Source organism: Lotus japonicus, chromosome 5 (assembly GCF_012489685.1).
Source record: "Lotus japonicus ecotype B-129 chromosome 5, LjGifu_v1.2".
NCBI lineage: Eukaryota > Viridiplantae > Streptophyta > Magnoliopsida > Fabales > Fabaceae > Lotus > Lotus japonicus.
In genome coordinates this window covers 50,941,363-50,956,534 of record NC_080045.1, presented here as the reverse complement: position 1 = coordinate 50,956,534, position 15,172 = coordinate 50,941,363, and the positions used below count along the sequence as shown (strand labels likewise).

The 15,172-nt window shown below is 36.3% G+C and overlaps 2 protein-coding genes and 1 long non-coding RNA gene across 3 annotated transcripts; all 3 read right to left on the bottom strand.

Moving 5' to 3' along the window:
- Positions 1 to 549: 549 nt before the first annotated feature.
- On the bottom strand, positions 550 to 5,133 carry LOC130719732 (uncharacterized). Its single transcript, XM_057570340.1, has 4 exons — positions 4,700 to 5,133; positions 3,669 to 4,594; positions 2,358 to 3,563; positions 550 to 2,219 (listed from the first exon to the last, which is right to left on the bottom strand). Exons 1-4 carry the CDS (start codon positions 5,131 to 5,133, stop codon positions 550 to 552), a joined length of 4,236 nt encoding a protein of 1,411 aa, XP_057426323.1.
- Positions 5,134 to 5,481: 348 nt separating this feature from the next.
- LOC130721499 (uncharacterized) lies at positions 5,482 to 6,492 on the bottom strand. Its single transcript, XR_009013480.1, has 4 exons — positions 6,293 to 6,492; positions 6,094 to 6,147; positions 5,885 to 5,965; positions 5,482 to 5,810 (listed from the first exon to the last, which is right to left on the bottom strand). It is a non-coding gene; the product is annotated as an uncharacterized LOC130721499 (long non-coding RNA).
- Positions 6,493 to 7,334: 842 nt separating this feature from the next.
- On the bottom strand, positions 7,335 to 9,815 carry LOC130719731 (uncharacterized). Its single transcript, XM_057570339.1, has 7 exons — positions 9,357 to 9,815; positions 8,505 to 8,772; positions 8,183 to 8,279; positions 7,942 to 8,063; positions 7,765 to 7,849; positions 7,527 to 7,677; positions 7,335 to 7,406 (listed from the first exon to the last, which is right to left on the bottom strand). Exons 2-7 carry the CDS (start codon positions 8,677 to 8,679, stop codon positions 7,335 to 7,337), a joined length of 702 nt encoding a protein of 233 aa, XP_057426322.1. The 5' UTR covers positions 8,680 to 8,772; positions 9,357 to 9,815.
- Positions 9,816 to 15,172: the final 5,357 nt, after the last annotated feature.

Below are 15,172 nucleotides of genomic sequence, written 5' to 3'. Positions count from 1 at the left end.
AACTTACTAAAAAGTTCAGGAAATGGTTACAGAAAAAAAAGATCACATAAATAAGTAATATAGTATTAAGTTTGTTATCACCAGCAATTAGTTTATTTTTATTTTTTATGAACGAAGCTATTAGTCTTTTGTTCAAGTGAAATGTGGTTTAGTTGAAAAAAATAATTCAAGTTTATTATGTGAAACATGAAAATATAATTAGGGTCCACAATTTTAGTGCCACCTCATTCATCTCTTCTTTGCTGGGTTGAACGATGAGAGCCACTTACTCTCCCTATTTGTTTTTTTTTTCTTCTGTGTTTTACAAAATTTCCATGAATAACCAGTCTTCGTAAGGGGTAAATAGCAAGATTTAATAAAAACAATAAATACTTTAAGCATCAAATTATTTTGTTAACTAAAAAAGTCAGTGATCTAACATAGCTCACCACAAGTGTATAATCCAAGATTAACTTAGCATGTTGTAAGAGACAACAAAAAATAATACACATAATATAAATATATAGATCTTTCTGGAAACATAATAATTTTATGTTACATACACATAACTCAATTATTGTATATCTTTTGAAAGACTTCAGCAAACACAATATTCTTTGTCACATTCCGTTTGTCATCCTCCTCATTGCATAAAAGGATTTTCAATCCACCTCTTGAAGTGACTCTAGATACAGCAACATACAACTGCCCATGTGAAAACACAGGTCTGGGTAAATATACACCAACTTCAGATAGGCTTTGTCCTTGGCTTTTGTTTATAGTCATAGCGAATGATAGACAAAGAGGAAATTGTCGTCGCATGAACTTGATAGGCATGGTTGGATCTGAAGGCATTAAATTCATTCTGGGGATAAACACCTTTGTGCCGATGTGTGTACCAGTAATGACAATAGCACCAATAACGTTGGGACAGAGATGTTCCACAATTAGCCTAGTACCATTGCACAATTCTGCTGATATGTCAAGATTTCGCATTAGCATAACAGGAGCTCCTACTTTCACCAACAATTTATGATCAGGAAGACCTGAACATTTGAAATCATTCAAGAATTCAGTGGTAATCCAATCAGCTAATATCCCAACCTGTTCATCCACCTTCCAAATACTATCAGAGCTTAAGTAAGTCATTTCTTGACCTGGAAACATAGACAACACGTGTTGATTAATTGAATCAACTGCCTCTAGTGTTGGTGCAAGGATCGCCTTATTACTGTAATATTTAGCATCTGTGACATTCTGGTTTATGCCAGGGTACACAGAGTCGACAATATCAGAAATGGGATTGGATGATAGTGGAATCATGAACTCATCAGGAATTGTAATATCTGACTCATCGTCACTATGTTCTCCTAATTTGCCATCTCCAAGATCGAGCACCCATTCGGCAAACATGCGAACTTCATTAACATCCTGTTCAGAAGAATTGCGCATCAACCTCATGTTTTCGGTTAGTGTTAGTACCTTACAACAACTCCATAACCTGGATGAATTTATTGTTGACATGACAATCTCTGCTCGACAACCCTTTGGAATAACAGGCAGAATTTGCCTGAAGTCACCGCCCAACACAACAGTTTTCCCGCCAAATGGTCTATGCATGCTGTCTGGAACCTTAGTGCTCATTATATCTCTAAGTGTCCTGTCAAGTGCCTCAAATGCATATTTATTAACCATAGGTGCCTCGTCCCATATGATTAAACTTGCAGCTTGAAGTAGCTCTGCTTTAGGACTACCTTGGGGAATGCAACAACATGAATCCTCATTCAAGTTCAATGGAATAGAGAACAACGAATGAGCAGTACGACCACCTGGTAGAAGTAAAGACGCTATACCACTGGAAGCAACATTTAAGACAATTTTCCTCTCAGATCTAAGCCGGTAGGTCAGGGTTTTCCAAAGAAATGTCTTTCCTGTTCCTCCATAGCCATATACAAAGAAAAATCCACCATCAATCCCATTCACAGCTGTCATAATTTCTTCATATATACTAAATTGACCTGAATTTAGTCTATTAATGCAATCGGAGTGGAGCTGACTCATCTCAGTAGTATCAAAGTTCAATTCGTTGAACAGAAGAACATTTCCATATTCAGCTAAGAGATCAGCATCAACGACGGGCATCCCATCAAAGTCTTTCAGTGATTTTCCATTGATGAGAAGTATCTTTTCAATCTCCATTAGGCACAGTTCGCGTAGTCGTTGATCATCGATTCTCAAATCTAGAATATAGTAATTATATATCAAAGCTAAATACATGTTTAATGATTTGTTATAAATCATGAAATATATGTCTAACACACATGTGTCTGGGTTTGTGTATGTACTTGGATAATGCTAACAGAAACTTACAAATGTACCTGAATTATTGAGAGATCTTCTTAAATCATATTGTATTCCATCTGCTATGAGCTCCCATGTTTTGTTCCAAACAGACACTGGATTTGACATGGTGTTGGATACCAGTAATCTGACAAATAAGCCTCTAATGTAGTGACCAGAACCCAAGAGAGATGTCTCCTTTATGCTTTCAACAAATTCATTGTCATCAGTAAGTAATCCAGCAGCAGCACATGCCTCTCTAAAAGTCTCATACATATGGTTCTTTACTGTCTTCAGCTCATCAAAGCTACTACAACCACGTTGAACATTCAATAACAGTCTCATATAGAATAGCTCCCCAGTTCCTGGTGGCACAAAATTCATTCTTCCAATTGAGAAACCTTTCTTTCGAGGTCGCCATTCACACTTATCCTCATCAAAAACAAACAATGAAGGGAAATCAGCATATGTTAGATCCTTTGCGGTAGGATATTTGGCATTAGCCTCCATCCACGCCATGAACATAGTCATCTTTTCTTTGGACCGATCAAATACATCACTGATATCCTGGTCATTTTTGAATATGACCGATTGCCTGTTAGGTAGATGAAATTTGAGGTTGTTTACAGGCGGCCACTGTTCATGGATAGGAAACTTAAATATCCTCCATACTGCTTCACATGGGGAGAGATATCTACAATCATAATACTGTTTAATTTCATCAACCTCTTGAGCATCTCCTGACACGGACATCGACATGGTCACGCGATCAACACCCTTATTTATGTACTTAAATAAGTACTTTATTGAGTTTGCCTTGTTGCAATATTCAATATTAACATGAGCTTGATATTTCATTAGCAATTTTGGATTGTATGGAACAACAAATCCATTGTGGAGCTGAGTATCTCTTCTGGTGGTTGTTACTCCAGTGTTCCTTCTTCTATATATAGGAAATCCGTCTCTATCAAATGATGTAGCGTTTTGAAATTTCTTAGGGAAGAATTTCGAGCATTTGCCATTTTTCATACACGGGGATCGGATGTTGCTGAATCCACATGGGCCATGAACCATAAAGTTAGACACAACTTGGAAAAGTTTGGGATATAATTCTGGATTTGGAAGTTCCGCGCATATCACTGAATCAATCATTGCAGGAGAATTCAATTTATATTCAGGATGAAGCCATAACAGAATATGTGCATGTGGCAAGCCCCGCTTTTGAAACTCAATGGTGTATGTAGCTACATTTTTAGTCAAAAATATCAACGTAAGTATAGAAACAATGTAATGTGGTTTAGATTATATTGGAAATAATAAAATAAGTTACTTCAAACAGTTTAAATCACCTGCCATAGCTTTGCCAAAAAATACGCCCTTTTTAAGGTCCGACATTAATTCATCTAGTTTCGCTCGAAACACTCGGCATGCAATATCTGGTCTCTCATACGTAGATAACCCATTCTTTGAAATTTCCCGCTCAATTTCAGGCCATTTTGGGTTGCATGTCATGGTGATAAACAAATCCGGGTACCCAAATGCTTTACAAATTGCCATTGCATCCTGACAATTGTTGAACATGTAACACCTACCGCCTGTAAATGATGAAGGTAAGACAATCCTGGAGCCAATAGTCGACGCGTTTGTGTCTCCCCGATCCATAGCCTCCTGAATACCTGATAGAACCTCTTTACGGATAATGTGTTGCCTATTTCTAAGGAAGAACAACCGGCCAGACTCAATCATGGAGTAGCAATCAACAACAAATTGTTGCAATAACCTTCTACTCAATAGCAACCTACTGCACTCATGTTGTCTCTTCTGTAATCTAAACGCAACCCATTCTAAAAAAGAGACACCTTCACGCTTCCAATCCCCATCATTAATCGAATATGCAGCAAAGCTAATACCTTTTGTGTACCCGCCATTACCATAAGGGAATATAATGGGGTATTGCAATGGCAGGAAGGAAACGTGATACTCCGGAATTCTCTGTAAGTATCCATTTTGGGTTCGTATAATGATGTCACGGCCACAATCAGAACTATCAAAATCTCCAACAATCAACGCGGCAACCTCATCTACATTAGGTAGATTGTACGTGTTCGGATTTTGAACACGATTTTGAAATAATCTCAAAGCCACATTTGCAACCCCGTCTTCGATGTGATCTCGAACTCTTCTAAATGATTTGGCCAATATATTTGATTCATCAATCATCATCATGAGATCTTTAACCAAGCTTTGGTCAAGGTTAGATCTGGTTGACCTTTGACTAATATAGCAATAGTTATTGTTGTTAGTTAAAGATTAAAAATAAATATTTTGAAATATTAAAACTAAGAGGCTTAAAATTTAATGTCACAAAAAATAATGAAACCTGAAATGATCCATCCTATTCCCAACTTCATTTTTTGTGTCATATATGTACAGTTGCGCAAACTTGGGCTTTTGACCTTCAATCGGTAACAAACTTCCAATTCGATGATAGTTCTGTCCACTAATGACAAACTGCGGAGGCCCACCACCGTCATTCATATTAGCATCAACTTTACCGCCAAGCGACGTGAATGCGAACATACTATTGTATGTACGAATATGCTCAAAGAAATGACGACTTCGCGGATCAACTCCAGACAGTAAATTTGCTAGCAAATCCGGAGGAGATTGGAAGAATGGAAGATCTATCTTCCCTTGAAGGCAACATTTTGAGTATTTGGGGTTAGTCGATTGTTTACTCTTTGCAAGTCTCTCAGCATACCAAAAAAGTGCACCACAATGGTGACAACAACGATCCATGTCACCAAAATCCATGTACTCTGTATCGGACTATTGGAAGTTAATTTTTGAAAATATTATGTTGCGGAGCGTATAGTCACATATCAATATGTAAAATGAGCCTTACTAAGAATAAATTAAGACGCTGAAAATGTGTATAAAATATATTGATAAGGTATAGGTTAAGAGGAACCTAGTGACTCAGCTAGGTCAAAATATTTATTGCGTCTGCTGAATTCATCGTCAATACTACCTACAATATTGTAGACCTCATTCAGCATTAGGCAAAGCATTATTTAAAAAAAAAGGCAAATGTGAATGACATTTGTAGTGAAAACTTAGTAACCAGTAGATAAAAAAATAAGCAATTAAAGTTATGAAGTATAAAACATAAAATCCATGTACATGATAATAGCTAGTAACATTGATAAAATTGCTATACATGTATATACATCTTTTGGGACTTCATGATAATTGATGACAGAGCTATGAAAGGATGCCTAAAACAATTGTAGTGTGAAATACACAATGATAATATATACATGTATGGGATTTACGTAATTGGTTAAATGGAATACAATTAATCTCATGGAAATTGAGCGAAATATTTAATCAGTGCAGCTAAATGAACAACTAAAAACCTGGTAACATTGTGGCATCAAATTGAGATAGTGATTGGTCTGAGGTTTCCACTGATGACTCCCATGGTACAACTGCAGGTATTTAACATAATGATTATTAATCCTAAACTGGATGCAATTATTTGACATAGGAAGATGCAACTTACTGAAATCAACTCTCCTACGTGAGCGTTTTGGTTTCAATGTTGAAGATGACCCTCTTTCCATAACTCTCTTTGTAGATTTTTCTGATATACATGTGTAATTACTCAACATTTGTCAACATCAATAAAAGGAGGATGATGAAAATATGAGTAATGACTACAAATACAATTAGTAATTAGTCATAACTAATTACTATATGTTAGGTACTAACTTGGTCTATTGTTTGACAACCGGCCACGTGAGTAGTCAAGTGGATTTGTAATATCTACAGGAAATAACAGTATGAGAGGCAAATTGATATTGAGAATGTGGTGAGCAATATTTGAAAGAGGGGAAAATTGTGTTTTACTGTTAACAACAGGATACTGTTCCACCTTCAAGGTGTTTAAACAATAAAGAAAATTAGATACCTGAGAATGGGGACGCTATTGAGGGGCTGCAATGATCTGAAATTTTGGCCTTCAAAAAAGGTGACTTGTAAGAATGGTGGTACAGCACAATTTAGATGGCTTGAAGAGTTGGAGTTCTTTGAATTTTAAAAACTCTTACATATGGAGGTTTGACAGTGTTGCTGGTTAAGATCAATATATAATAAAGGCCAAGGTGATGATAGCGTGGATGATGTATTATGATGAGGCACCTGTATGTGTAAGGAGGCTGATGTATATGCATATGCATGTGAATATGTGACCATGACATCATAAAAGGTAGATATGTGTAGACATAGAGATGGGTAGATGAGGATAATATGATGATATAATGCCAAGCAATGAACACTACGGTCTATTTTTGTTTTCTTTTTAGACAGAGCCTTAGGTGAAGATACTCTGACATAATGAGATTTGGGAAATCACCTACTGCATACTGGTGCAAGAATAATCTCAACATCCTGTTATTCATTGTTACGATTATTCACAAGTAAGGAGAGATTCTGGATGGTGAATACAGGTAGGTGCCATAAAAGGAAAAAATTGAAATTGGGTACTCTTGCCTGTTGGAATTAATTTCATTTATGAATTAGCATCCTGTTGAAGAGCTCTTCTTTGCCAGAGAAACACGTTGGGTGGATGCGTCACCTGCTGGCAGATAGAATAGGTCATCTGATGCTAGGTGTCAACTTAATAGGATTAAGGGAGTCCTTCTTCAATTGGCACACAAAATTGCCTGACAATTGGGTCACAAGCACGTACTATTTCTTTGGGAGATGAGATTAATCAATTGACGGTGATAATGGTTTCTTGGTTCAGATAATATGAACAGTGTGGTTATAAGATGAACTGGAAAAAGGTTGAGAATAGAAACGTATCATGAATTCAAAGATATTTTAAATTTTATGGACAGGAATTACTGAGATAATATCTATTGAGTTATATGTTGCTAGAATCAAATATATATGGAATATAAATATATATATATATATATATTAGATATATAACAATTATATATTTTATACTATCTAATATATCTACATGTACATGAATCTAATGTATCTAATATTGTAGCTCTAACTACAAAAACTCCATCCTTCATGAATGTACATGAAATAACCATACCAAATAATTAAGGATGGGTATGGGTACAATATATAGCTATGGATGGCTTGAAAATTTGTATGCAGATATAAGGTGATAAACTACAACATACCTCAGCACTGGTGTTGAGTTGTTGTATCGTTTTCCTGGGATATAAAGTAAGGAACTCCTCACCTAATGGAATGACTCGGATATCATCGTCCTCAGCAAAATCAGCTATATCAGCTATAAGCTCATCAGATTCAATTCCATGGATAGCCAACCTTGCAATTAATCAAAATAAGGGCATTAATGGAGTTAACTAATATGTCAAATGTCAAATGTAAAATAAAGATGATCCGTTCACTCACCCATCACGAAAAGTAGCAACCTCTTGTGTGGTCGGGTTCCAAATAACATTTGTAGCATTCATAACATTTTGAAGTACAACATCACCTGAAAAAAGAATTGACAGTTAGCAAATTCACCATACACAATCTGATCACCAATAAAATTATAATAATATAATAATATTAATCTTAACTAACCCTTGAATGTCTTGACCTTGACAAATTGAAGAATCACAACAGCCATACGATAACCATTAGAAGCAACTAATTCCTTAACAACATCAACATAGTTGCCAAATAAAGCACACTGAATCTTCCCCCTATACATATAATGAAAACAAAATTACTCAAATTAGATTATGAATGCAGCTTGCTTAAATTTATAATTGTTCCACGTATACAAAGGCAGGGAGTAAGGTGGCTAGAAAGAAATTCTTACTTATCATCAGTCAACTCCATCTCAATCATCCTAGTAACACCACAACCCTTATTGTACTGTTTTTCCTTGGAAACGTTAGTAACCAAGCCAATGATGTCTGCCAATTGATGGAATGGGTTAAATAAGTTAATAAGTAAAATAAGTTAAAGCATATGAGTGAGAATATTTCATGAATTCATAAAAACATTATGTGACAAGAAAAGTAAGGTTAAATTGAGAGTTGGGAAAGTTAGAAAAAATCAAGGGTATTAACCTAATTAACATGAATCAACCTAAAATCCTAAAGAATAAGCAAGAACTTGGCCAGGAAAAATGATTGTACCAATCAAGTAGTTATAATCACCCCCAGTGGCTATGATTTCTTCTGAATTCTTGAAGGTAAACATGTTCAATGGAATCAAGGGATCCTCTTCAAGAACAGCCTTAGTTTTGTCAATCAAATTGATCTTGAACTCGTTGTTGGCAGCCATGAAAAAGCCACTGTTGGTTGAAACCATAAAAGTCGAAATCCGGTAAACCTTCCCTTCAAGTAGATCATTCTTAAATTTAGTGATTAGATTGTTTCTAGCAATGGCCTCAATCTTAACCCCCTAGCAAAAAGAGGGAAGATAAAAATTAGATATTAGCTAAAACTGTATATACAATTGGGAAGAATATATATTACCATACACCAAATTGGGAGTTGGGAGAATAAACATAAACATAAACATAAACAGTATACACAATATCACATGGTAATCCACACATTTACACATCTATGTAATGAAGATTGGTCTGAATAACAAACATATGATAACTAATACCTAATGTACAGAATGTACAGAATACACAATACACATGAAGGAACCAAATAAGCAGACATAAATAGACATGGACATAAGGAAAATCTAAACGAATTTGGTAAAAAACCTCAGAATCAATCAGAACAATGTGAAGTGAATATGGCTTCATTGGTAGATTCACTGGGCAACTTTCCCACATACGAATTATCCTAACCCTTATAGTCGAATTACTTTTACCGGAACGTAAGCTACTTAGTTGCATGTAGCGCCCAGCCATCTCTATCTATATCTCTATCTCAACTCAATCTCTATTTCAATTCAATGCAGAGAAAGAAACACAAGAAAATAAACTTGGGGGATTTGTGAATTTATAGGAGAAAATTGATGCTTACAGCTTAGGAGGAGCCTTCACAATAGACGAAATAGATGACCTTCTGTGATCTGTGATCTGTAAAGCAACTACAACAACTGGAAATGGCAGAATGAGGGGAGATGACGATGAAACTTGGGGAGTATCAACAAACGTAATTGCTGCCTCATTGATGCCTCATTTCCCTTTCTTCAAGCATCTTTCAGAAGATGACAACGAAAACACGAAACCCTAGGCCAAACACGCAATCCATAAACCAGCAATTGAGGGAAGGAGGAGAAGAACGCCGGCGGCGTGATGACGAAAAATCTGGCCACCGTCAAATGAAGCAGGAGATGATGCTCGTGCGACTCAGAGTGGGCCATGGCCACTGAACACAACTGTGATGACGAAGACGCAGGAACAGAAGCAGAAGAAGTGATGACGAAGACGCAGAAGAAGTGAGGTTGTAAGCGTGATGATGTTCTTTAGTTTGGGCCAAAACGAATTTGAGACCTAAATTGGGAATAAGACAAAAGCCCACCATATATGAAAGTTGTGTAGCAGTTACCCAAAAAAAAAAATTACCCGATGAACAGTAAATGGGGATTTGAAAATAGAGGGTAGAAGATGAGGTTAAAATTTCATTCTTTAACATGTTATTTTAAAAAAATATAAATATTATTAAATTATTTAAAATTGTGTGATGATTTTGTTGATGTAATTATTGTCAATGAAATAGTCTCACATTGGATATGTAAGCAAGAGTTAAAGAGTTTATAAGTGGAATTACTCACTCACCAATTGCTTTAAGGTTTTATGGTGTGTGGATGATGTCTTAGACCACTTATGCTCACTATGAAGAGTCTAGCATTCCGTTGCGCCACTCCAACATATTTTACCTCAAATTTATTCATTGTGCATGTTATGAGTAGCACAACCTTAACAAGCACAAGCATTTTGAAGAGTAGGACCAGATTGGGCGTGGAGTGTCAAAATGAAGAAAAAAGAGAACCAACCAGCCATTCAAAGTTGAAGAAGAGAGAATCCAGCACCCGGCCCGGAGTTTCTGGAAGGTATAATAGTATAGTATATGGTACGGCTGCATATCCCTCGGCATATCCATATGCATATGCTGCTACCTATTGCCAATTTGCATTTAAATATACCATGATATTGGGAATAGGGTGTGCATGTGTTCATACACATTCACATTTTGCAAAGTACAGATTCGATCTATTTAAAGTACACTAACATGGATAAGTTGACATGTGTGTTGATCAGCACCCCAACCTAATTTTCCTTTTGCCTTTTTATTATACCCGGGAATCCCACTTAATTTTCACTTGCCATCCTAATAAAGTACAAAATGAGAAAGGAAAAGAAGTGAGAAATTAACATAGTTTGATAAGAAAAATAAGGTAGAGATAAGAAAAAGAAGTAAAATAGAACATAATGCAAATATATCAAAATTATTTTGATTAGGCTCCTTGGGAAAGCACATAACTTGAAGGGTTTTATCTACGGTTACTCGGTCCAAAACTGAACCATGGTGGTTCATTAAGCTGAAGTTCAGTTAAGTCATAGATATATTATATAATAATTGATGGTGGTGATTTAACCTGTTTTTTTATAAGTAATAAGATTATATTGAAATAAAGTATAAGGGTACTTTTTGTTAGTTTACCAAAATATCATTATTTTCTCTTTCCCTCCGACCATAATCATTTCCTCTTCAGTGTATTCAACGGTGGGGTACTGCCACTGTCGCAACCACCAAGTTGTCCACCATCTTCCCCGAGTGGGCTTCATGACCATCAATCCACTGTCTATCCTTCCATCTAAATTGAGCAAAATATTTGCAGAGAAGTCTTTAGAACCTTCCATCTAGACCCACTGGTCTGGAGACAAACATGGGGAGACGACAAGATCTTCGACCTATCGCGGAGCTTCTTCAGCGCCTTGATGTCGCACGACCACCATCGGTCGCCAGTGCCGGTGGCGTGGGACTGGAACCAAAGGTGGAGCGGGCGCGCTCCCACCACGAGGAACAACGTCGTGGTCCGAAGCAGAAGCACAAGGCGTTGGATCTCTTGTGGGATCGGCTACCTTTCCTTTAAGGTGAAAGAAGCCAAAGAAACTTTTGGCTCTCTCAACAACGAATTCAGGTTCGATGGCAACGATTGGAGGTCGCGTTTCGCCCCAAGCTTTGTTCCATCAACAACCATGGTGGCAGCGCTTCCGGAGGGAGTGTATAAGCTCTCTTTCAACCGCGATTTCGGGTTCGGAGGCAGCGATCAGAGGTTCACATTTTTGCACCAAGCCTCGTTTCTTCAACAACCATGTTGGTGGTGCAGCGGTGGCTCGAGATGACAACAACAAAGAGGCTGCTGAAGACAAATGAGGAAAGGTGGTGAGAGAAAAGGAAAGGATGGAAAATGAAAATAAAAAATGGACAATTTTGTAATTTAGGTGTGGAATAGTAATTGAACCACCACAGTTCAGTTTGAAAGGAACTCACGATGTAGACAACTTGGGGCACGATGAGTTTTGACCAAAATTCATGATTGTTTTTAAAATAGAACTTATCTTCTTCATAGTATTTATGTCACAAATAGCAAGCAGACTATCATTTGAATGGACGATCCTCCCATAAATCTCAATCATTCATTTTTTCGAGTCATGAGTTGTCAGAAGTTCACAATTTTTAAATAACTGTATTCTATAAAAATTAGTTGATTAAGTATTATCGAATATTTAATGCTCTCTTGAAATTGTTAAATTAAGAGCACAATTAAAAAAATATAATTAATATTCTCATAAAATTGTAAAAATGACAAATAAATAGAAACTCAAAAAATATCAAAATAAAAACACTTATATAGAAACGAATGAAGTATTAATATGGATAGTTGGATTATAGGTGAGAGGATAGATAATTAATATGATAAGCTTTCTCAGTGCTCATCACATGGTTTGGTGTTTTGACAGAGAAATCACATGAGTTGGTGTAACTATGCATTGAAACACGTACTATACATATTTCAAATCCTTATTTTTTTATTAAAACAACATGTAGTTTCCTACAATTTTGTTCATAGTGGGCGGAACCACTGCATGTAATATTGTTTTTCTTACCAAATATTTAATGTTGTATTTACAAAGAAGGGACATCTACTTAAACAAGCTAGAATAATAACACATTAGTTGATTTACATGTTTGTTACTCTCTCCATTCTATTTTAAGTGTCGTTTTAGAAGAACTTTTGTATTATTATTTAACTGTCATTTTTATGTTTTAAGGTTATAATATGTCAGTTATACCCTTATTTTTTTAGTAACTCAACTTCACATTTTTCATAAAATTATCCTTTCTCAATAACTTTCATTCTCATTACTTCAATTCAAACTCCACTTCAAATTAAATTCTAATGATAGTACCAAAAATAACTTTCAATGTCACATAGAAAAATGTGTTAACATTTAACTTACTATTAGAATTGGAGGTAAATGGTTTAATGATATGAGAGAGTGGAAAAAAAACTAAAACAATCAACTATCTTGGTCGGATAGCTTTATGACTTTATGACTGGGATGTGAGAGGGTAGAATGAGAAGAAAAACTCTAAGAACATCTCCAATGCTAGTTCCTAGTTCTTAGTAATATTTATGTAGGCTCGTACCGCCGCATATGCTTAAGCAACTCTTTGCAAATTTACTCAAACCATTAGCTCTTAGCACTATTTATCCAGTACCACAATACCATTATATTAATATTTTTATTTTCATATAAAATTTAAATTATAATTCAATACTATAATTAAATGAATGAGAGAGAAACAATTATTTTTTATGCTAAGAACTCAAAAAGTAAAACATCTTAGAGCATCTCCAATGCTAGTTCTTAGTTCTTAACAATATTCATGTGGGCCCGTACTGCCACATATGCTTAAGCAACTCTTTGCAGATTTTGCTTCAACCATGAGTTCTTAGTTCTTAAAGCATCTACATCCATCATATTCATTAAAATATCTACATTTCATTTTTTACAATTCCCCATAATACCACATCATCTACTCCACTTTACTAATTTTTTACTTCAACCCAACAACTCTTAAAAGTTTATATAGTGAATCTCACCATCAACATCACATTTATATATTTTATTATTTATCTTCATTTTAATTAATTGTAAGTGCTTGTAATAAATACAAGCTCACTTTTCAAGTCTAGTGTAGAGTATCTATTCCCACATACTCATATTTGTCAAACTTCATAAGTCCTTATAAGTCCCTCTCCACCTAAAATTCATAAGTCCTTATAACCTCCACCTTTCCTCTTCCACCCCCTCTAGATCGTTGCTACCGTCGATTTTGTGCTGTCATCCGCCGCTCGCTGCTACCACCCACGTCTTCCCCCCGCCCCCACATATTTTCCCAACACACTCACAAACCCTTACCTCTTCTATAATGTCTTTCGATACCTATCTCTCCGCCCACTTCGCTATCATATCCCCCCCGCCCCCCCCCCCCCCTCAGCCAACACTAAATCGTCCTCTTCAACGACTAGATCACCACCATATTCGCCCCATCCACCAAAATGTTTTTCCCCTCCCTAAATCCACCAGATCGATCGTACCCTTATCTCCACATCTCGTTCAATTGTCCCCTCCATTGATGTCGCCCCCACCGATTTGTCGCCTCACCGTGGTTGTTGCCGCTGCATCAACCTCCACTATTTCTGTTATTGTTACTGTTACTATCACTTATGGTGCCCCCTCCACAAATCCTCTGACCTATCATGATGTTTTCCACGACCTCCACCACTATCGTTACTTTAAGTGTCGCTTGGTCGCTGCCATATCCTCCATTACCACAATCTTTGTCGTTGTCATGCTTGCTTTGCCACGACTAGCGTTGTCATCACATCTGGCGAGTCTGGCTGCAGTCGTAATGTTTGTCCAATCATCATTGCTACCACAACCTCCACCGTCATTGTCTCCTTAGCTATCGTCTAGAAGCTGCAATAGTTTCTGCTACCATGGCTTAGTCATTTCCGCCTTCACATTTGGCATCAACAACATGCTACAAATGATTTGGATGAAAACTGACAGCTCCACTTGTCTTATAATTGCCTTTGGATACATAAGTATTCGGATATGTTATATTTATATATAAGTTGCTCAACATAGGTTGAACTAGTACTTTAAGTTGAGTTGAATGTTGAAATGTTTTAACTTTATTATTAAGATTATGTTTATTAATGTATGGTGTTAATTATAATATGATTTATAAGTCGTAAAAAACATGAAATTGGAGGAATTGACTTTTGGTCGCGGCCTCGCGGAAGAATTCAAACTCTTCATGAGTGAACCACGTTTGGTAGTTGGCAATAATAATGGAATCCATCTAGATATTCGTTTGATAACTTATCTCCGTGGTATTCCTCGTTCCAAGCAAATTATACAAGTATCACTCACAAACAAGGAGTAGTTCAAATTTCGTAAATGACCCCCCCCCCCCCCCCCCCCAAACCCCAAAAGTTATGCCTTTTTTAGTGTATCTCTCCACCTTGTATTTTTGTATGATTTTGAACCATACTTTTACATATAATTTTTGTTTGTAACCACGCTCACTGTTAACTGATTTTGTAGCTAGCAGAGGTTTGCATCAACATTGTCACATGTCTACAATAATCTTATACGACATATTTTGTTGCTATGTGGGATATGATAGTTAACACTTAAACAAAACTTAGGTAACGTTTGATAGACAGGTGGGAAGGAAACGGAACAGGATACATGGATTCCGTTCTGTGTTTATCGTATTTTTAAGATGGAACGGAACGGAACAAAAGGCTC

Coding starts and splice junctions, on each gene's coding strand:
- LOC130719732 (XM_057570340.1), bottom strand. CDS start 5,133: ATGGATTTTGGTGACATGGATCGTTGTTGTCACCATTGTGGTGCACTT. Junction 4,595..4,699: donor AATAGGATGGATCATTTCAG/GTTTCATTATTT, acceptor TTGCTATATTAG/TCAAAGGTCAACCAGATCTA. Junction 2,220..2,357: donor AAGATCTCTCAATAATTCAG/GTACATTTGTAA, acceptor ACTATATTCTAG/ATTTGAGAATCGATGATCAA.
- LOC130719731 (XM_057570339.1), bottom strand. CDS start 8,679: ATGGTTTCAACCAACAGTGGCTTTTTCATGGCTGCCAACAACGAGTTC. Junction 8,280..8,504: donor TGATTATAACTACTTGATTG/GTACAATCATTT, acceptor ATCAATTGGCAG/ACATCATTGGCTTGGTTACT. Junction 8,064..8,182: donor ATGGAGTTGACTGATGATAA/GTAAGAATTTCT, acceptor TTATATGTATAG/GGGGAAGATTCAGTGTGCTT.